Source organism: Oncorhynchus kisutch, unplaced genomic scaffold (assembly GCF_002021735.2).
Source record: "Oncorhynchus kisutch isolate 150728-3 unplaced genomic scaffold, Okis_V2 scaffold947, whole genome shotgun sequence".
Classification (NCBI taxonomy): Eukaryota; Metazoa; Chordata; class Actinopteri; order Salmoniformes; family Salmonidae; genus Oncorhynchus; species Oncorhynchus kisutch.
Window position 1 is genome coordinate 92521 of NW_022262892.1, and position 23334 is coordinate 115854.

The 23334-nt window shown below is 43.8% G+C and overlaps 1 protein-coding gene and 1 pseudogene across 4 annotated transcripts; both read right to left on the reverse strand.

Annotated features, from left to right (window-relative positions):
- Positions 1-983: 983 nt before the first annotated feature.
- On the reverse strand, positions 984-14781 carry LOC109877128 (uncharacterized protein C18orf19 homolog B-like). 4 transcript variants are annotated; one of them, XM_031817156.1, is made up of 6 exons: positions 14640-14781; positions 14019-14053; positions 13410-13884; positions 7079-7190; positions 1990-2250; positions 984-1956 (listed from the first exon to the last, which is right to left on the reverse strand). In XM_031817156.1, exons 3-6 carry the CDS (start codon positions 13850-13852, stop codon positions 1711-1713), a joined length of 1062 nt encoding a protein of 353 aa, XP_031673016.1. In that variant the 5' UTR covers positions 13853-13884; positions 14019-14053; positions 14640-14781; the 3' UTR covers positions 984-1710. The 4 variants fall into 4 exon arrangements, with proteins under 4 accessions (XP_031673016.1, XP_031673015.1, XP_031673017.1 ...); XM_031817155.1 differs by having other exon boundaries at positions 984-2250; positions 14640-14780; XM_031817157.1 differs by having other exon boundaries at positions 984-2250; positions 14740-14774.
- Positions 14782-21823: 7042 nt separating this feature from the next.
- LOC109877130 (adrenocorticotropic hormone receptor-like) lies at positions 21824-23064 on the reverse strand (annotated as a pseudogene).
- Positions 23065-23334: the final 270 nt, after the last annotated feature.

Here is a 23334-nt window from a genome sequence, read left to right on the forward strand (position 1 = left end):
CCCTGTTCTATTCCTGCCTTCTCCTGTTCTATTCCTGCATTCCTCTGTTCTATTCCTGCATTCCTCTGTTCTATTCCTGCTTTTCCTGTTCTATTCCTGCCTTCTCCTGTTCTATTCCTGCATTCCTCTGTTCTATTCCTGCTTTCTCCTGTTCTATTCCTGCTTTCTCCTGTTCTATTCCTGCTTTTCCTGTTCTATTCCTGCTTTCTCCTGTTCTATTCCTGCCTTTCCTGTTCTATCCCTGCATTATCCTGTTCTATTCCTGCTTTCTCCTGTTCTATTCCTGCTTTCCCCTGTTCTATTCCTGCTTTCTCCTGTTCTATTCCTGCTTTCTCCTGTTCTATTCCTGCTTCCCCCTGTTCTATTCCTGCTTTCTCCTGTTCTATTCCTGCTTCCCCCTGTTCTATTCCTGTGTTCAGTCCCAGGGTCCTGAGCTTAGTTATGAGCTTGGCCACTATGGTGTTGAATGCTGAGTTATAGTAAATGAACAGCATTGACACTTGCCAGATGTTAGCGTGGCCTTGTGAATGTTAACCTGTTCAAAAGTCTTACTCACATTGCCTATGGTGAGCAAGATCATACAGTCGTCCGGAACAGCTGGTGCTCTCATGTATGGTTCAGTATGGCTTTCCTCGATGCGAATTTAGCTCTTCTGGTAGGCCCGTGGCTCTGTTTCCCTCTGTAATCTGTGATAGTTTGTAAGCCCTGCCACATCCGACGAGCGTCAGAGCCAGCATGGTATAATTCAATCTTTGTCCGGTATTGACGTCTCGACTGTTTGACAGCTCGTTGGGAGGTCGTAGCAGGACTTCTAATAAGCGTCCGAATTAGTGTCTCTCTCCTTGAAAGCGACAGCTTCAGCCTTTATCAATGCTGCTGGTAATCAGTTGTTGGGCTTTCAATTCCCTACATGATTTTGGGAGTGAACCGTTCCATAGTTAAGTACAGTACTCAGAACATGGAATGAAGACAGGAAACGGAACGATGTTTAGAAGCTCAATATTCTGCTTTATTGCAAATTGTGATCATACCAGACATGACATTAACAGTACAGTCCAATAACTGGTACTACAGTACCCAACACCCTTCTGTTCAGACTGTGGTTTTCATTTTATTGCATTTTAGCTGAATAATTCTGTAATATCCACAGAGCAACTTAAAGGGATACTTCTGGATTTTGTCCATGAGTTCATCAGACTGTGGAAGTAGATAAAGGGCTGCATTGCCAACATCCAGAAGTATCCCTTTAAGGAATCAATCAAACGACTTCTGTAATCACACTTCCTATTAAATGCACAACTTTCAGTTGATCAGACATTAGGTAGTAGGAACACAAACATAATACAATATATTAAACTTTGGGTATTGGATAAAAAGACATTAGAAAACGTGATTTAAAACGCTGAAAGACGAGCAGTTACAGTCTCCATGAGGCTTTGATGAATTAAACAGGAATTGTATTTTTCATACCCAGAATTCATAATGCTCCTCAGTGTATTCTAATACAACTGAGAAATCCCACCAGCCTCCTCCTTATAGCAGGTATAATGGTACTAGCTGGGGCAGTCAGAAATTGCAGAAGAACAGTAATGTCTGGACTCATTCGTCTCTCAACAATAGGTTCATAATATGTGCCTTAATTCTGTCTTTGACCCCAACCACATTGAAGACACCAAACATGTGTTTATTCACAACCACTTGTAAACAAGACTAATCGAGCTTCTTTCGGTAAGACACTTCGTCTTTGGCTTCCTGTAGTTTATCAGAGAACATGTCTTTCGTCTCCCCCATCTTTCCAGAGAAACGTTCTTTCGTCTCCTCCATCTTCCCAGAGAAACGTTCTTTCGTCTCCCCCATCTTTCCAGAGAAACGTTCTTTCGTCTCCTCCATCTTTCCAGAGAAACGTTCTTTCGTCTCCTCCATCTTTCCAGAGAAACGTTCTTTCGTCTCCTCCATCTTTCCAGAGAAACGTTCTTTCGTCTCCTCCATCTTTTCAGAAATACCAGACAATCGTTCTTTCGTATCTTCCATTTTCCCCGAGAGTAGTTCTTTGGTTTCCTCCATTTTTTCAGAGAACAGTTCCTTAGTTTCCTCCATTTTCTCTGTGAGTTTCTCCCTGGTCTCTTCCATCCGGTCCTGCAGGTAGTCTTTGACGGGCGGAGGGGTGGAGAAGTAGCCGTGTTTACGGAGGTACTGCACTGAGAAGGACGTCCCACCCAGAGTCACCGTGTATCTGGCGGGTGTTGCAATCTGAAGGAAATCAGGATAAAGAAAGCCACTAAGTTCAGTAGAACAAGTGAATTGAAGCTGATGTTGCAATCTGAGTATTTCTGCTTACCCTGAACAGGGCGTCGTATGCACATATCCTTGTACAAGTCATAGTGAGTATTCTTACCCTGTACAAGTCATAGTGAGTATTCTTACCCTGTACAAGTCATAGTGAGTATTCTTACCCTGTACAAGTCATAGTGAGTATTCTTACCCTGTACAAGTCATAGTCAGTGAGTATTCTTACCCTGTACAAGTCATAGTCAGTGAGTATTCTTACCCTGTACAAGTCATAGTCAGTGAGTATTCTTATCCTGTACAAGTCATAGTGAGTATTCTTACCCTGTACAAGTCATAGTGAGTATTCTTACCCTGTACAAGTCATAGTGAGTATTCTTACCCTGTACAAGTCATAGTGAGTATTCTTACCTTGTACAAGTCATAGTGAGTATTCCTACCTTGTACAAGTCATAGTGAGTATTCTTACCCTGTACAAGTCATAGTGAGTATTCTTACCCTGTCCAAGTCATAGTCAGTGAGTATTCTTACCCTGTACAAGTCATAGTCAGTGAGTATTCTCACTCTCATTTTTATTTGACCATGCTGGTCATTTATGAACATTTGAACAACATGGCCATGTTCTGTTATAATCTCCACCCGGCACAGCCAGAAGAGGTCTGGCCACCCCTCATAGCCTGGTTCCTCTCTAGGTTTATAATCTCCACCCGGCACAGCCAGAAGAGGACTGGCCACCCCTCATAGCCTGGTTCCTCTCTAGGTTTATAATCTCCACCCGGCACAGCCAGAAGAGGACTGGCCACCCCACATAGCCTGGTTCCTCTCTAGGTTTATAATCTCCACCCGGCACAGCCAGAAGAGGACTGGCCACCCCACATAGCCTGGTTCCTCTAGGTTTCTTCCTAGGTTTTGGCCTTTCTAGGGAGTTTTTCCTAGCCACCGTGCTTCTACACCTGCATTGCTTGCTGTTTGGGGTTTTAGGCTGGGTTTCTGTACAGCACTTTGAGATATCAGCTGATGTACGAAGGGCTTGACAAATCAATTTGATTTGACCTAAAGTGACGTGTACAGGGCAGGTTTCCTATCATTTGTCTTCAAATTTACACAAATTATATAAAATGTACACAAATTATATGCAATGATATAATTATATATTATTCTAACCTTGTACATGGAGTAGGCAGGGAGTATTCTAACCTTGTACATGGAGTAGACAAATCAAATCAAATCAAATTTATTTATATAGCCCTTCGTACATCAGCTGATATCTCAAAGTGCTGTACAGAAACCCAGCCTAAAACCCCAAACAGCAAGCAATGCAGGTGGAGAAGCACGGTGGCTAGGAAAAACTCCCTAGAAAGGCCAATACCTAGGAAGAAACCTAGAGAGGAACCAGGCTATGTGGGGTGGCCAGTCCTCTTCTGGCTGTGCCGGGTGGAGATTATAACAGAACATGGTCAAGATGTTCAATGTTCATAAATGACCAGCATGGTCGAATAATAATAAGGCAGAACAGTTGAAACTGGAGCAGCAGCACAGTCAGGTGGAAGTTGAAACTGGAGCAGCAGCATGGCCAGGTAGACTGGGGACAGCAAGGAGTCATCATGTCAGGTAGTCCTGACATGGACAGGGACAGGGAGTATTCTAACCTTGTACATGGAGTAGACAGGGAGTATTCTAACCTTGTACATGGAGTAGGCAGGGAGTATTCTAACCTTGTACATGGAGTAGACAGGGAGTATTCTAACCTTGTACATGGAGTAGACAGGGAGTATTCTAACCTTGTACATGGAGTAGACAGGGAGTATTCTAACCTTGTACATGGAGTAGGCAGGGAGTATTCTAACCTTGTACATGGAGTAGGCAGGGAGTATTCTAACCTTGTACATGGAGTAGGCAGGGAGTATTCTAACCTTGTACATGGAGTAGACAGGGAGTATTCTAACCTTGTACATGGAGTAGACAGGGAGTATTCTAACCTTGTACATGGAGTAGGCAGGGAGTATTCTAACCTTGTACATGGAGTAGGCAGGGAGTATTCTAACCTTGTACATGGAGTAGGCAGGGAGTATTCTAACCTTGTACATGGAGTAGGCAGGGAGTATTCTAACCTTGTACATGGAGTAGGCAGGGAGTATTCTAACCTTGTACATGGAGTAGGCAGGGAGTATTCTAACCTTGTACATGGAGTAGGCAGGGAGTATTCTAACCTTGTACATGGAGTAGGCAGGGAGTATTCTTACCTTGTACATGGAGTAGACAGGGAGTATTCTAACCTTGTACATGGAGTAGACGGAGTATTCTAACCTTGTACATGGAGTAGACGGAGTATTCTAACCTTGTACATGGAGTAGGCAGGGAGTATTCTTACCTTGTACATGGAGTAGGCAGGGAGTATTCTTACCTTGTACATGGAGTAGACGGAGTATTCTAACCTTGTACATGGAGTAGACAGGGAGTATTCTAACCTTGTATATGGAGTAGGCAGGGAGTATTCTTACCTTGTACATGGAGTAGGCAGGGAGTATTCTTACCTTGTACATGGAGTAGACAGGGAGTATTCTTACCTTGTACATGGAGTAGACAGGGAGTATTCTAACCTTGTACATGGAGTAGACAGGGAGTATTCTAACCTTGTACATGGAGTAGACAGGGAGTATTCTAACCTTGTACATTGAGTAGACAGGGAGTATTCTAACCTTGTACATGGAGTAGACAGGGAGTATTCTTACCTTGTACATGGAGTAGACAGGGAGTATTCTAACCTTGTACATGGAGTAGACAGGGAGTATTCTAACCTTGTACATGGAGTAGGCAGGGAGTATTCTAACCTTGTACATGGATTAGGCAGGGAGTATTCTAACCTTGTACATGGAGTAGGCAGGGAGTATTCTAACCTTGTACATGGAGTAGGCAGGGAGTATTCTTACCTTGTACATGGAGTAGGCAGGGAGTATTCTTACCTTGTACATGGAGTAGGCAGGGAGTATTCTAACCTTGTACATGGAGTAGGCAGGGAGTATTCTTACCTTGTACATGGAGTAGACGGAGTATTCTTACCTTGTACATGGAGTAGACGGAGTATTCTAACCTTGTACATGGAGTAGGCAGGGAGTATTCTAACCTTGTACATGGAGTAGACAGGGAGTATTCTAACCTTGTACATGGAGTAGGCAGGGAGTATTCTAACCTTGTACATGGAGTAGGCAGGGAGTATTCTTACCTTGTACATGGAGTAGACAGGGAGTATTCTAACCTTGTACATGGAGTAGACAGGGAGTATTCTAACCTTGTACATGGAGTAGACAGGGAGTATTCTAACCTTGTACATGGAGTAGACAGGGAGTATTCTAACCTTGTACATGGAGTAGGCAGGGAGTATTCTAACCTTGTACATGGAGTAGACAGGGAGTATTACCTTGTACATGGAGTAGGCAGGGAGTATTCTAACCTTGTACATGGAGTAGACAGGGAGTATTCTAACCTTGTACATGGAGTAGGCAGGGAGTATTCTTACCTTGTACATGGAGTAGGCAGGGAGTATTACCTTGTACATGGAGTAGGCAGGGAGTATTACCTTGTACATGGAGTAGGCAGGGAGTATTACCTTGTACATGGAGTAGACAGGGAGTATTCTTACCTTGTACATGGAGTAGACAGGGAGTATTCTAACCTTGTACATGGAGTAGACAGGGAGTATTCTAACCTTGTACATGGAGTAGACAGGGAGTATTCTAACCTTGTACATGGAGTAGGCAGGGAGTATTCGAACCTTGTACATGGAGTAGACAGGGAGTATTACCTTGTACATGGAGTAGGCAGGGAGTATTCTAACCTTGTACATGGAGTAGACAGGGAGTATTCTAACCTTGTACATGGAGTAGGCAGGGAGTATTCTTACCTTGTACATGGAGTAGGCAGGGAGTATTACCTTGTACATGGAGTAGGCAGGGAGTATTACCTTGTACATGGAGTAGGCAGGGAGTATTACCTTGTACATGGAGTAGACAGGGAGTATTCTTACCTTGTACATGGAGTAGGCAGGGAGTATTACCTTGTACATGGAGTAGACAGGGAGTATTACCTTGTACATGGAGTAGACGGGGAGTATTACCTTGTACATGGAGTAGGCAGGGAGTATTCTTACCTTGTACATGGAGTAGACAGGGAGTATTCTAACCTTGTACATGACAGGGAGTATTCTTACCTTGTACATGGAGTAGGCAGGGAGTATTCTTACCTTGTACATGGCAGGGAGTATTCTAACCTTGTACATGGAGTAGACAGGGAGTATTACCTTGTACATGGAGTAGACAGGGAGTATTACCTTGTACATGGAGTAGACAGGGAGTATTCTTACCTTGTACATGGAGTAGACAGGGAGTATTCTAACCTTGTACATGACAGGGAGTATTCTAACCTTGTACATGACAGGGAGTATTCTTACCTTGTACATGGAGTAGGCAGGGAGTATTCTTACCTTGTACATGGCAGGGAGTATTCTAACCTTGTACATGGAGTAGACAGGGAGTATTACCTTGTACATGGAGTAGGCAGGGAGTATTCTTACCTTGTACATGGAGTAGGCAGGGAGTATTACCTTGTACATGGAGTAGACAGGGAGTATTACCTTGTACATGGAGTTGACAGGGAGTATTACCTTGTACATGGAGTTGACAGGGAGTAGTATTACCTTGTACATGGAGTAGACAGGGAGTAGTATTACCTTGTACATGGAGTAGACAGGGAGTAGTATTACCTTGTACATGGAGTAGACAGGGAGTAGTATTACCTTGTACATGGCGTAGGCAGTAAGGGCATAGCCGCCAGAAGAGTGATTCAGCAGACCAACGATCTTCTCTGGTAAACCAATGAACTCCAGAAAAGGCACCACATTCACTCCCCTGTGTAATATATACAGGTTAACTCAGGCCAGATACTGTGTAATATATACAGGTTAACTCAGGCCAGATACTGTGTAATATATACAGGTTAACTCAGGCCAGATACTGTGTAATATATACAGGTTAACTCAGGCCAGATACTGTGTAATATATACAGGTTAACTCAGGCCAGATACTGTGTAATATATAACCACACACTATTGAATCATTCCCATGGTGAATGACTAGCTACACTATGAAACCACACACTATTGAAACATTCCCATGGTGAATGACTAGCTACACACTATTGAATCATTCCCAAGGTGAATGACTAGCTACACTATGAAACTACACACTATTGAATCATTCCCAAGGTGAATGACTAGCTACACTATGAAACTACACACTATGAATCATTCCCATGGTGAATGACTAGCTACACTATGAAACATTCCTACGGTGAATGACTAGCTTCACTATGAAACCACACACTATTGAATCATTCCCATGGTGAACGACTAGCTACACACTATTGAATCATTCCCATGGTGAATGACTTGCTACACTATGAAACTACACACTATGAATAATTCCCATGGTGAATGACTAGCTACACTATGAAACTACACACTATGAAACATTCCTACGGTGAATGACTAGCTACACTATGAAACATTCCTACGGTGAATGACTAGCTACACTATGAAACATTCCTACGGTGAATGACTAGCTACACTATGAAACATTCCTACGGTGAATGACTAGCTACACAATGAAACCACACACTATTGAATCATTCCCAAGGTGAATGACTAGCTACACACTATTGAATCATTCCCATGGTGAATGACTAGCTACACTATGAAACTACACACTATGAATAATTCCCATGGTGAATGACTAGCTACACTATGAAACCACACACTATGAATCATTCCCAAGGTGAATGACTAGCTACACACTATTGAATCATTCCCATGGTGAATGACTAGCTACACACTATTGAATCATTCCCAAGGTGAATGACTAGCTACACACTATGAATCATTCCCAAGGTGAATGACTAGCTACACTATGAAACTACACACTATGAATCATTCCCAAGGTGAATGACTAGCTACACTATGAAACTACACACTATGAATCATTCCCAAGGTGAATGACTAGCTACACTATGAAACTACACACTATGAATCATTCCCATGGTGAATGACTTGCTACACTATGAAACTACACACTATGAATCATTCCCATGGTGAATGACTAGCTACACACTATTGAATCATTCCCAAGGTGAATGACTAGCTACACTATGAAACTACACACTATTGAATCATTCCCAAGGTGAATGACTAGCTACACTATGAAACTACACACTATGAATCATTCCCATGGTGAATGACTAGCTACACACTATTGAATCATTCCCAAGGTGAATGACTAGCTACACTATGAAACTACACACTATTGCAGATATGGTGAAAACAATGTGTGGTAGAGGCACAGAAACTCACATCAATACCTTTGTCAGATAACACTGTTAAACAAACAATGTACGCTATAGCTAGAGAGGAAACTGACCGACTCAGACTCCCCAGCTTATGCTCTGAGATATACCGCAGCAGGTAACTACCCGAACTACACCGAACAAAAATAAACATGTAAAGGGTCCCATTTTTCATGAGCTGAAATAAAAGATCCCAGAAATGTTCCATAAAAGCTGATTTCTCAAAAATGTTGTGCTCACATTTGTTTACATCTCTGTTAGTGAGCATCTCTCCTTTACCAAGATAATCCATCCACCTGGACAGGTGTGGCATATAAAGAAGCTGATTAAACAGCATGATCATTACGCAGGTGCACCTTGTGCTGGGGGACAATAAAATGCCACTAAAAATGTGCAGTTTTATCTAGGGCTGGGCGATAAGACCAAAACATCGTATTTATTTTATTTTTTAAATTTGACATTTTTACAGTATTTTATGTTTTTGATTAATAAAGGTTCTACATGTGCTTTATTAGCAGTGACCTTAGGGTGGCAACACATTCTAAATGATTTCAATGGGTCTTTCTCCATTCTGATTGGTTTATACTGTTCAATTCAACTTCCACCTAAAATCATTTTCTGCATTTCCTGCACTCATTTGAGATCATTTCCACAGCATAGTAGTTAGAGTGTTGGGCCAGTAACCGAAAGGTTGCTAGATGGAATCCCCATGCTGATAAGGTAAAAATCTGTTGTTCTGCCCCTGAACAAAATATAAAATTAATCTTTGTTTGACTTTCTGTGTGATGAAAAGAAAGTGTCTCCTTGCCTGTAACAGACATATTTGGGAACCTGAACACAAGCATGCAGGGGGGATACAAAAACATGCTACAGATTAGTGACCCGATCAGTCGATTCAGAGGAAGTCATTATTATTGGAGAGAGTCTTTCAAAAGAGAACCGTGCCCCCTCCATTGTGCCTGTTTCTATCAGCAAACAGCATCAGGACGTGTCCCACACCAGTGATGACTGCTCACCTCCAACGCTTGGAAGAGCACCATGGGAACTACTTCCCTATCCGTTTGACTCTGGCTCAGTTGACATGCCGGTAAGTGAAAGCAAACAGCTGATGGAGCGGTCATGTGACCAAAATGCATTTACGGGTCACTACGGAGGAGTTTTGGTTCCTGGCTCAAAGGGGCATAATATCCTGCCCTCTGAGCATTAATGCTGCGTTCAAAACAACTCGGGAACTGGGAAATCTCCAACTTCTGACTTCAGTGCGTTTAAGACTACTTTGAACTCGGGGAAAAACTAGCTCTGACTGGGAGAAATCTTTTTTAAAACGGGCACCTAACTCAGAATTCCACCTCTGGAACTCGGGCCACTTTCTCTGACCTGAAGATCACCGATGTCATGATTTCAGCTCATATTTCATTTTTTGGAGTTCCCTGTTGTCATGAAAGCACCATAAAACTCATGGTACCCTTCGTCAGCTCATCTCTGTGTGAAGCTGGTTTCAGTGCTCTCGTCTTGCATTAAAACCAAATATCGATCCAGGTTGGATGTGACAGCAGAGATGACGTGCACACTGTCGACCACGCTTCCTGACTAGCACACCCATCTCATTAGATGATGCACACTGTCGACCACACCCCCTGACTAGCACACCCATCTCATTAGATGATGCACACTGTCGACCACGCCCCCTGACTAGCACACCCATCTCATTAGTGGTGATGAGATACATTATGTCAGACTAATTGACTGTCCTAGACTAATTGACTGTCCTAGCCCCACATTATGTCAGACTAATTGACTGTCCTAGACTATTTGACTGTCACAGCCCCACATTATGTCAGACTAATTGACTGTCCTAGCCCCACATTATGTCAGACTAATTGACTGTCCTAGCCCCACATTATGTCAGACTAATTGACTGTCCTAGCCCCACATTATGTCAGACTAATTGACTGTCCTAGCCCCACATTATGTCAGACTAATTGACTGTCCTAGCCCCACATTATGTCAGACTAATTGACTGTCCTAGTCCCACATTATGTCAGACTAATTGACTGACCTAGCCCCACAATATGTCAGACTAATTGACTGTCCTAGTCCCACATTATGTCAGACTAATTGACTGTCCTAGACTAATTGACTGTCCTAGCCCCACATTATGTCAGACTAATTGACTGTCCTAGCCCAACATTGTCAGACTAATTGACTGTCCTAGCCCCACATTATGTCAGACTAATTGACTGTCCTAGCCCCACATTATGTCAGACTAATTGACTGTCCTAGTCCCACATTATGTCAGACTAATTGACTGTCCTAGCCCCACATTATGTCAGACTAATTGACTGTCCTAGACTATTTGACTGTCACAGCCCCACATTATGTCAGACTAATTGACTGTCCTAGCCCCACATTATGTCAGACTAATTGACTGTCCTAGCCCCACATTATGTCAGACTAATTGACTGTCCTAGCCCCACATTATGTCAGACTAATTGACTGTCCTAGCCCCACATTATGTCAGACTAATTGACTGTCCTAGCCCCACATTATGTCAGACTAATTGACTGTCCTAGTCCCACATTATGTCAGACTAATTGACTGACCTAGCCCCACAATATGTCAGACTAATTGACTGTCCTAGTCCCACATTATGTCAGACTAATTGACTGTCCTAGACTAATTGACTGTCCTAGCCCCACATTATGTCAGACTAATTGACTGTCCTAGCCCCACATTATGTCAGACTAATTGACTGTCCTAGCCCAACATTGTCAGACTAATTGACTGTCCTAGCCCCACATTATGTCAGACTAATTGACTGTCCTAGCCCCACATTATGTCAGACTAATTGACTGTCCTAGTCCCACATTATGTCAGACTAATTGACTGTCCTAGCCCCACATTATGTCAGACTAATTGACTGTCCTAGTCCCACATTATGTCAGACTAATTGACTGTCCTAGTCCCACATTATGTCAGACTAATTGACTGTCCTAGTCCCACATTATGTCAGACTAATTGATTGTCCTAGTCCCACATTATGTCAGACTAATTGACTGTCCTAGACTAATTGACTATCCTAGCCCCACATTATGTCAGACTAATTGACTATCCTAGACTAATTGACTGTCCTAGCCCCACATTATGTCAGACTAATTGACTGTCCTAGCCCAACATTATGTCAGACTAATTGACTGTCCTAGCCCCACATTATGTCAGACTAATTGACTGTCCTAGCCCCACATTATGTCAGACTAATTGACTGTCCTAGTCCCACATTATGTCAGACTAATTGACTGTCCTAGCCCCACATTATGTCAGACTAATTGACTGTCCTAGCCCCACATTATGTCAGACTAATTGACTGTCCTAGCCCCACATTATGTCAGACTAATTGATTGTCACAGCCCCACATTATGTCAGACTAATTGACTGTCCTAGTCCCACATTATGTCAGACTAATTGACTGTCACAGCCCCACATTATGTCAGACTAATTGACTGTCCTAGCCCCACATTATGTCAGACTAATTGACTGTCCTAGCCCCACATTATGTCAGACTAATTGACTGTCCTAGCCCCACATTATGTCAGACTAATTGACTGTCCTAGCCCCACATTATGTCAGACTAATTGACTGTCCTAGCCCCACATTATGTCAGACTAATTGACTGTCCTAGCCCCACATTATGTCAGACTAATTGACTGTCCTAGCCCCACATTATGTCAGACTAATTGACTGTCCTAGCCCCACATTATGTCAGACTAATTGACTGTCACAGCCCCACATTATGTCAGACTAATTGACTGTCACAGCCCCACATTATGTCAGACTAATTGACTGTCCTAGTCCCACATTATGTCAGACTAATTGACTGTCACAGCCCCACATTATGTCAGACTAATTGACTGTCACAGCCCCACATTAAAAGTATGTGATGGTGAGTTGAGAAGAGAATCAGAAACTGTTAGAACGGTTTTCTATTGACTGTCACAGCCCCACATTAAAAGTATGTGATGGTGAGTTGAGAAGAGAATCAGAAACTGTTAGAACGGTTTTCTATTGACTGACACAGCCCCAAATAAAAAAAGTTAACTTTGGCTGTTAATTACAGCATTTCTTCTTTCACGTGGTTGTGGTCGCGAGAGTTTTCAGATATAAAAATAGGGTTGAGGGCCAAAAAAAGTTTGGGAACCCCTGGTCCTAGGGTTTACTGAGAACGGTGCGAAAAACATCCAGTCAGCAGCAGTCCTGTGGGTGAAAACAGCTCGTTGATGAGAGGTCGAAGGGCAATGGCAAGAACCGTGCAAGCTAACAGACCGGCCTAACAGGCAAATAACGGCGCAGTACAACAGTAGTGTGCAGAACGGCTTCTCAGAACGCACAACTCGTCGGTCCTTGTCACGCATAGACACAGGAAGTAGGGCTGAAGGTGCTGAAGAAGAAAATAACAATAATACAGGCCTCTACTAGTCCATCCCCGAAGAATTCAGGCTGTTGTAGAGGCAAAGTGGGGTTCGACACAGTACTAGATGGGTGTACCTAATAAACTGGCCATTGAGTATCTAGGTAGTAGTACAATGAACACAACAGCAATGCCATTAACCTCAGGCCAAAAGACCAGTTAGGTACTGCACTTCTAAATTCTCTATGTATAGCTAAATGATTCATAACAAAAGACCATAGTAATGGAATCCCCAGGGAGATTAGACCAGAGACAGGTGACTTACTGCATAGCAGCATAGTAGAAGGTCCCGAACCAGACGCTGGAGGTCAGGAGATGGACAGGTATCATCACCTTCCCATACTGCTTGAAGGTCTTCTTGAACCTCTGGACCAGACCAATGGACTTGTCCTGCAGAGGGTCTATCTCTGGGGCCTCCGGTGGGGCCTCCACAGGCAGCTTGGAGGAGTCTGCCCCATAGACGGGCTCTGTTCCAGCCAGGCTGGGGGGATGGCTGGGTGGGTCCTGGTCCTCCGGCCGGAGCTTGGGCTGTTCTACTGCCCTGTTAAAGGCTGAGGTACTAACCCAGCGCTGGCCGGGCCCGGGGGGCAGGCGGCCTACAATACACACCGACACGGCCAGGCGAGCCTCACACACCGACAGGCCCACGACCACAGACCGCACGTAGGCCATCTGCCGCAATGCACCCTGGGACAGAACACGATGCATCTCCTCCTCCCTGAGACGTTTGACCACAGAGCCTGCAGACAGCACACATCATCATCAGGGTTTACTAATGACTATCAATTACAACAGGAGTAATCATTTATGTTGATAAGTATATATTAAGTTAGGAACGCTATAAATCAGAGTGAAGAAACGTATCAAAACATACCTCCAACTAGAGCAGGTCAACCATTAATCCAACACCTGAAATGAAAACGTCCAAATAAAATGATAGCCACAACAGACTAATCCAGTAGCCACTACTGTGGGTGATCCTCAGCTAAACAACCAAAGTTCTGGTTTAACTAAGTTTACTGGCTACACAGCCATATTCGGATATATAGCGAACAAGGCAAATAGAAAGCTAGCAAGCAAACCAACTATAGTAAGTAGCTAGTCTGCTCGCTAAGTAGCTAGCTAGCCAAGTTACTATGTGCAAAGGTTAGCTACAGAACTTGCAAAACATCTAGTTATCCTTCTATAGCTAGCTAGCTGTCACATACGCAGAGGTTTCTGTGTGGTTGACATTGGGGGAGTCTGGAGGACGACAAAACTTCCTTCACTTATAAAGCTTCCAGAACAACCCTGTGGAAACACGTGCCAGTTTTAGATGTGGTTAGCTAACGTTAGTTGTCTGGCTGAAGCCTGATTCTGACAGAACGACAACTGGGGTTGTTGTGCTAACTAGCTAAGTTAGCTAGCCCGACACTTGGCAAAGTAGTTGTGTATATACATTTTTCGGGAAGTTGTAAAACTACGTGACAAAGCTGACACGTAACGGAATACATACATTGAAATTCAAGAGGTTTTTGATCCTGTCAAAAGTGTTTTCTGTAGTTGTATGAGCCATAAATACATAGAATGACCGTCCTGTCAGTAGAAGACCTTACAGCAGAGATCGAGGGGAATCCGCGTGTCCTCGGACAGCGCACGGCATCATGGGATTCGTAGTTTATTTGTCGCGAGATTTGGTTTCTTCTGCAAACTGCGTAAAAAACAGCACTTCCCAATATGCCTAAAACCTTTCGGTCAGAATTTCCATTTCTTTTGAAAGAGATACAAACCTCTAGTCCAGCGGATAGGAACCAAATATACCCAAGATCGTTCCACTTTATGTTGGAAGTATCCAAGTTGGTATACTACACTCAAATGTTACCTTTTTTTTGTGTAAATATAGTCATCACATATTCACTGCACTTAGCCTGTAATAACACCTTAAGTCCGTCTTTATGGAACTAACTACACACGCTCTCTTATATTCAATGTGATGTTTCTCTGTTCCTCGTTTCTCTCTTTTCTGTGCTGCAGATCGTTTAACAACTTGATGGTATAGCAAAAGCTTAATAAACTTGACATTAACTTGAATTGTCTCTCTTCATTTTACCCACAAACAAATTCACTTAGTCTAGGGACAGTCCCCTGTAGTAGTTCAGTTGGTAGCGCATGGTGCTTGCAATACCAGGGTTGTAGGTTTCATTCACACGGGGTTGAAGTATGAAAAAAGAAAAGTACATAAATGTATGCACTAACTAATGTAACTGGTGTCTGCTAAATGTAAAGCATATTTATTTTATTTTATTATTGCCAGTATAACTTAGCAGCTTTGACGTGCGTCGACCAAATAGCGGCTGGAGTGCAAATATGATCTAATGGTGACGTCATCTTGCCAATGCGCAAACGCTCTCCATACTACATCAGCCCAATGTATAATGTATGCATCGGGCCGACGTCGGCCAGATGTATGTGTGCTGTCTGGGAAGATCTTATGGGGGTCATATTGAGGTCATTTTGACCGTAGTCTAGCAGCTATGGGAAAGAATAGTCGACTTTCTGATAGAGCCACCACATTCCACACCTAGCTGGGGCATGTCTAAAGAAGTATTTTTTGGGGGGTTATAGTGCCATCACAGATTTAGTCCATTACCCCCTGGCGGCCATTTCCAATATGGCGGCCATTCAGCTGCAGGGGGTCATATTGGACTAGATCCACTTGGCCATATCTCCACACATAATTGGTGCATACAGCCCAATGATGACTTAAAATGTTTGAGGGGCTCTAGTAAAAAACTGGCCCCAAAATGCCATATGTACATATCCTTTAAACGTTTAGTAGAAAATGGTGAAGGTGAAAATTACTGCTTTTTGTAAATGTTCCAATAGTTCACATGTAAACACTCTTAAAAGTAATATATATACTGGTGTTCCCTGAAGTTTACTGATTGTAATGATATATAATTATATCATTGCATATAATTTGTGTAAATTTTAAGACAAATTACAGGAAACCTGCCCTGTACACGTCACTTTAGGTCAAATCAAATCAAATGTATTTATAAAGCCCTTCTTACATTAGTTGATATCTCAAAGTGCTGTACAGAAACTCAGCCTAAAACCCCCCAAAACAGCAAGCAATGCAGGTGTAGAAGCACAGTGGCTAGGAAAAACTCTAGAAAGGCCAAAACCTAGGAAGAAACCTAGAGAGGAACCAGGCTATGAGGGGTGGAGATTATAAACCTAGAGAAGAACCAGGGTATGAGGAGTGGCCAGTCCTCTTCTGGCTGTGCCTGGTGGAGATTATAAACCTAGAGAGAAACCAGGGTATGAGGGGTAGCCAGTCCTCTTCTGGCTGTGCCGGGTGGAGATTATAAACCTAGAGAGGAACCAGGGTATGAGGGGTGGAGATTATAAACCTAGAGAGGAACCAGGTTATGAGGGGTGGCCAGTCCTCTTCTGGCTGTGCCGGGTAGAGAGGAACCAGGCTATGAGGGGTGGCCAGTCCACTTCTGGCTGTGCCGGGTAGAGAGGAACCAGGCTATGAGGGGTGGCCAGTCCTCTTCTGGCTGTACCGGGTAGAGAGGAACCAGGCTCTGAGGGGTGGCCAGTCCTCTTCTGGCTATACTGGGTAGAGAGGAACCAGGCTCTGAGGGGTGGCCAGTCCTCTTCTGGCTGTTCTGGGTAGAGAGGAACCAGGCTCTGAGGGGTGGCCAGTCCTCTTCTGGCTGTACTGGGTAGAGAGGAACCAGGCTCTGAGGGGTGGCCAGTCCTCTTCTGGCTGTGCCGGGTAGAGAGGAACCAGGCTCTGAGGGGTGGCCAGTCCTCTTCTGGCTGTACTGGGTAGAGAGGAACCAGGCTCTGAGGGGTGGCCAGTCCTCTTCTGGCTGTACTGGGTAGAGAGGAACCAGGCTCTGAGGGGTGGCCAGTCCTCTTCTGGCTGTACTGGGTAGAGAGGAACCAGGCTCTGAGGGGTTGCCAGTCCTCTTCTGGCTGTACTGGGTAGAGAGGAACCAGGCTCTGAGAGGTGGCCAGTCCTCTTCTGGCTGTACTGGGTAGAGAGGAACCAGGCTCTGAGGGGTGGCCAGTCCTCTTCTGGCTGTACTGGGTAGAGAGGAACCAGGCTCTGAGGGGTGGCCAGTCCTCTTCTGGCTGTACTGGGTAGAGAGGAACCAGGCTCTGAGGGGTGGCCAGTCCTCTTCTGGCTGTACTGGGTAGAGAGGAACCAGGCTCTGAGGGGTGGCCAGTCCTCTTCTGGCTGTACTGGGTAGAGAGGAACCAGGCTATGAGGGGTGGCCAGTCCTCTTCTGGCTGTGCCGGGTGAAAATCCCATAGGAATGTATTATGTCCGGCAGAGAGACAGGTAACCCATTTGAACTAAATACTATTTATGCTGAGACCTTCCAGCCATTCGACAAAGGAAAAGTCTAAAGGAAGATGTGTAGCTATAGGTGCAGATTGACCCTATCATACTCAGTGGTGTAGGAAGCGTTCTGTAAGTCTTTGTTGTTGCTTCCAAGTTAAGATGTTTGTTTCCTATTCATGTATACTTTAGTTAATCATTACATTGAGATTTCCTTATTTTCCTTATTTGAGATCTATTGGTTTAATAGATGTATCCTCATCTCCTTTACCTTCTATGTTCTGCAACCTGCTTATCATTTCTGCCCTGTGGCAGAACCACACAGCAACTTTACCACGTCCATCCACAAGTCCTTAATAAATAACCAATCCAACTTTACTGGTTTGCTACTCATGGTTCCTTATGACGACAGTGGGCCGGGGTAGGGCTGAGGTGGTGAAGCACAACCAGCAGGCATTAAGGAATTTAGCCAGTGGCAACAGAATGATCATAAGTGATCCACATTTATATAGACGGGTTGTTCTTTTAACGAGTGTAACTTGGTAAAAAAATATATAAAAGTATTTCACCTAATATTCTGTGATAAAGAGCACATGTTCTTCAATGAATAATAAGACAGTTTTCAGGGTTGAAGATTTCATCTTAAATCAGTCATGAATCCCCTTGTGACAGGGGGAATGGAGGCTTGTTGTGTGCAACAGGGACGGGCAATTGAATGCAAGCTTCACCCCAAAGATTACATTGTTCAAACATCTCTGGCCTGTCCATCAACAGGGTTGACACTCTAGACCCAAACTGCTACAGACCTATATCTATCCTACCCTGTCTTTCTAAGGTCTTCGAAAGCCAAGTTAACAAACCGACCATTTAGAATCCCACCATTCCTTCTCCGCTATGCAATCTGGTTTCAGAGCTGGACATGGGTGTACCTCAGCCACTCTCAAGGTCCTAAACGATATCATAACCGCCATCGATAAGTGACATTACTGTGCAGCCATATTCATCGACCTGGCCAAGGCTTTCGACTCTATCAATCCCCACATCCTCATCGACAGACTCAGCAGCCTGGTTCACCAACTACTACTCTGATAGAGTTCAGTGCGTCAAATCGGAGGGCCTGTTGTCCGGACCTCTGGCAGTCTCTATGGGGGTGCCACAGGGTTCAATTCTCGGGCCGACTCTCTTCTCTGTATATATCAAGGATGTCGCTCCTGCTGCTGGTGAGTCTCTGATCCACCTCTACGCAGACGACACCATTCTGTATACTTCTGGCCCTTCTTTGGACACTGTGTTAACTAATTACTTCGGCACAATGGCCTGTTTATTGCCTTTACCTCCCTTATCTTTCCTCATTTACACACACTGTAGATAGATAGATTTTTCTATTGTGTTATTTGACTGTATGTTTCTTTATGTGTAACTCTGTGTTGTTGTATGTGTCTCACTGCTTTGCTTCATCTTGGCCAGGTCACAGTTGTAAATGAGAACTTGTTCTCAACTGGCCTGGTTAAATAAAGGTTAAATAAAATATTAAATAAAATACAATCCACAATATAGCGGGGAGAGTAAAGCTAGACTATAATCGATAATGTCAAAAGCCACACTGAAGTCTAACAAAACAGCTCCCATAATATTTAATCATCACTTTCTCTCAGCCAATCATCAGTCATTTGTGTAAGTGGCGTTCTCTCAGCCAATCATCAGTCATTTGTGTAAGTAGCGTTCTCTCAGCCAATCATCAGTCATTTGTGTAAGTGGCGTTCTCTCAGCCAATCATCAGTCATTTGTGTAAGTGACGTGCTTGTTGAATGTCCTTCCCTATAAGCACGCTGTAAATCTGTTTTTCATTTATTTACTGTAAAATATCATTGTATCTGGTCAAACACACATTTACCCAAACGTTTACTAAGGGTTGGTAACAGGCGGATTGGTCGGCTATTTGAGCCAGTAAAGGGTGGTTTGCTATGGAAAGCAGAAGGACTTTAGCTTCCCTCCAGGCCTGAGGGCACACACTTTCTAGTAGGCTTAGATTGAACATGTGGAAAATAGAAGTGGCAATATCGTCCACTATTATCCTCAGTAATTTTCCATCCAAGTTGTCAGACCCCGGTGGCTTTTCAATAATTTTTTCACCTCTTCCATACTCACTTTACGGAATTCTAAATTACAATGCTCGTCTTTCATATTTTGGTCAGTTTTACTTGAATGTGGAGGTTCGGCTTTTGGCCGAAGGTCAAGACTAAATTTGCTAATCTTGCCAATTAAAAATAATTCAAGTTGTTGGCAATATCAGTGGATTTTGTGATGTATGAGCCATCTAATTCAATGAGTTGAGTTTGCCTTTTTGCCCAAAATGTCATTTAAAGTGTTCCAAAGCGTTTTACTATCATTCTTTATATAACTTATCTTTGTTTCATAGTATAGTTTCTTCTTCCTTTTGTTCCGTTTAGTCACATGATTTCTCAATTTGCAGTAGGTTTGCCAATCGGTTATTCAGCCAGACAGTCTTTTAGGTGCCTTTCGGCAAACTCCAAGTGGGCTGTCATGTGCCTTTTACTGAGGAGTGGCTTCCGTCTGGCCACTCTACCATAAAGACCTGATTGGTGGAGTGCTGCAGAGATGGTTGTCCATCTGGACATTGGGTTCTTGGTCACCTCCCTGACCAAGGCCCTTCTCCCCTGATTGCTCAGTTTGGCCGGGCGGCCAGTTCTAGGAAGAATCTTGGTGGTTCCAAACTTCTTCCATTGAAGAATGATGGAGGCCATTGTGTTCTTGGGGACCTTCAATGCTGCAGACATTTTTTGGTACCCTCCCCCAGACACGTGCCTCAACACAATCCGGTCTCAGATCTCTACGGACAATTCCTTCAATCTGTTTTTTGCTCTGATATGCACTGTCAACTATGGGACCTTATATAGACAGGTGTGTGGCTTTCCAAATGCACCTGAGCTCATTTTCAAGTCTCATAGCAAAGGGTCTGAATACTTACTGAAATAAGGGATTTCTTTTTTTATTTGTTATAAATGTGCAAACATTTAAAAAAAACAGTTTTGCTATGTCATTATGGGGTATTGTGATGTCATTATGGGGTATTGTGATGTCATTATGGGGTATTGTGATGTCATTATGGGGTATTGTGATGTCATTATGGGGTAATGTGATGTCATTATGGGGTATTGTGATGTCATTATGGGGTATTGTGATGTCATTATGGGGTATTGTGATGTCATTATGGGGTAATGTGATGTCATTATGGGGTAATGTGATGTCATTATGGGGTATTGTGATGTCATTATGGGGTATTGTGATGTCATTATGGGGTATTGTGATGTCATTATGGGGTAATGTGATGTCATTATGGGGTAATGTGATGTCATTATGGGTATTGTGATGTCATTATGGGGTATTGTGATGTCATTATGGGGTATTGTGATGTCATTATGGGGTATTGTGATGTCATTATGGGGTAATTGTGATGTCATTATGGGGTATTGTGATGTCATTATGGGGTATTGTGATGTCATTATGGGGTATTGTGATGTCATTATGGGGTATTGTGATGTCATTATGGGGTAATGTGATGTCATTATGGGGTATTGTGATGTCATTATGGGGTATTGTGATGTCATTATGGGTATTGTGATGTCATTATGGGGTATTGTGATGTCATTATGGGGTATTGTGATGTCATTATGGGGTATTGTGATGTCATTATGGGGTATTGTGATGTCATTATGGGGTATTGTGATGTCATTATGGGGTAATGTGATGTCATTATGGGGTATTGTGATGTCATTATGGGGTATTGTGTGTAGATTGATGAGGGAAACATAATTTAATACATTTTAGAACAAGGCTGTAACGTAACGAAATGTGGAAAAAGTGAAGGGTCTGAATACTTTCCGAACATACTGTAGTATACATATAGTATAATATACAGTATTTATCTATTCTGTATATAGTTATACATATAGTATAATATACAGTATTTATCTATTCTGTATATAGTTATACATATAGTATAATATACAGTATTTATCTATTCTGTATATAGTTATACATATAGTATAATATACAATATTTATCTATTCTGTATATAGTTATACATATATATATATATATATATACATACATATGTGTATATACCTTTAACCAAGGCCCTATTCCCCATATAGTGCCATACCTTTAACCAAGGCCCTATTCCCCATATAGTGCCCTACCTTTAACCAAGGCCCTATTCCCCATATAGTGCCCTACCTCTAACCAAGGCCCTATTCCCCATATAGTGCCATACCTCTAACCAAGGCCCTATTCCCCATATAGTGCCATACCTCTAACCAAGGCCCTATTCCCCATATAGTGCCATACCTCTAACCAAGGCCCTATTCCCCATATAGTGCCATACCTCTAACCAAGGCCCTATTCCCCATATAGTGCCCTACCTCTGACCAAGCCCCACGGGGTCAAAAACTCTGGTGGAAAGTTGTGCATTATCTAGGGAATAGGGTGCAGACAAAGCCCTTCAGTGGAACAGAGCTTTGACCTTGTAGCAGAGTGGTGAGTCGGAGCAGAGCAGCATCTTCCTGAAGGTGTTTCGTAGCTCTGCGCTGCGGAAGGCGTAGATGGCCGGGTCGACCACGGCGTGACTCATCAGCAGAACCAAATTCAGCTGGAACAGAGAGCGGTAGCACTCACAGTAGGGGTTCTCTACACACACCATGAGGAGGAGGAGGTGGAGGAAGAAAGGCGCCCAGCACACCACAAACACCCCGAATAGCATGGTGAGCGTGAGCGCCCCCCGGAGGCTGCGGTGCGGCATGGCACTCCCGGGCAGCGCTGCAATCTTCCTGGCGTGGGACCGAGCCAGCAGGAACATGTGGACGTAGAGGAAGAGGATGAGGAGCAGCGAGATAAGGAAGAGCACGATGAAAAAGATCTTGATGACCGTGGCATCACAGAACGCCACCATGACCGCCCCGGCGACGCCGCATAGTGCCCAGATCCCCGCCAGGGCGGCGGCGGCTCGCCTCGTGGTCATGATGTTGTGGTAGCGCAGTGCGTGGAAGATGGTGACGTAGCGGTCCACAGCGATGGCCAGGAAGCTACAGATGCAGCCGATAAAGACATGCAGAGCAGTGCGTCTATGATGTCATCAACCCTCCGGACGGAGTCCCCTCGGGAGTCCAGTTGTCCGACATCGCTGAACTCCATCATTAGGGTTTCCCAGGTCTTGGAGAGGGAGGAGATGGTGTTGAACGTGGCAAGGCTACAGATAAACATGTACATCGGGGAGTGGAGGTTCTTGTTGCGCACCACGGCCACCACCACCAACAGGTTCTCACTGAGAGACACCATACCCAACACTAAGAACACCAGGTGGGGGACCTTCACCACCTGACAGTCTGTGTGGTTGGAGGGGAGAGCAGAGACATCATTCATTATGGAGACCACAGACAGTGTCAGAGCAACGTCCACAGTAGATCAGATCAAAACAGGGTGTTTCAGAAAAGATCAGAACAGGGTGTTTTAGAATAACATCCAGATCAGAACAGAACGGGGTGTTTCAGAGTAACGTCCAGATCAGAACAGGTATTTCAGATTACGTCCAGATCAGATCAGAACAGGGTGTTTCAGAATAACGTCCAGATCAGAACATGGTGTTTCAGGAGTAACGTCCACAATAGATCAGAACAGGGTGTTTCAGAGTAACGTCCAGATCAGAACAGGGTATTTCAGATTAACGTCCAGATCAGATCAGAACAGGGTGTTTCAGAATAACGTCCAGATCAGAACATGGTGTTTCAGAGTAACGTCCACAATAGATTAGAACAGGGTGTTTCAGAGTACGTCC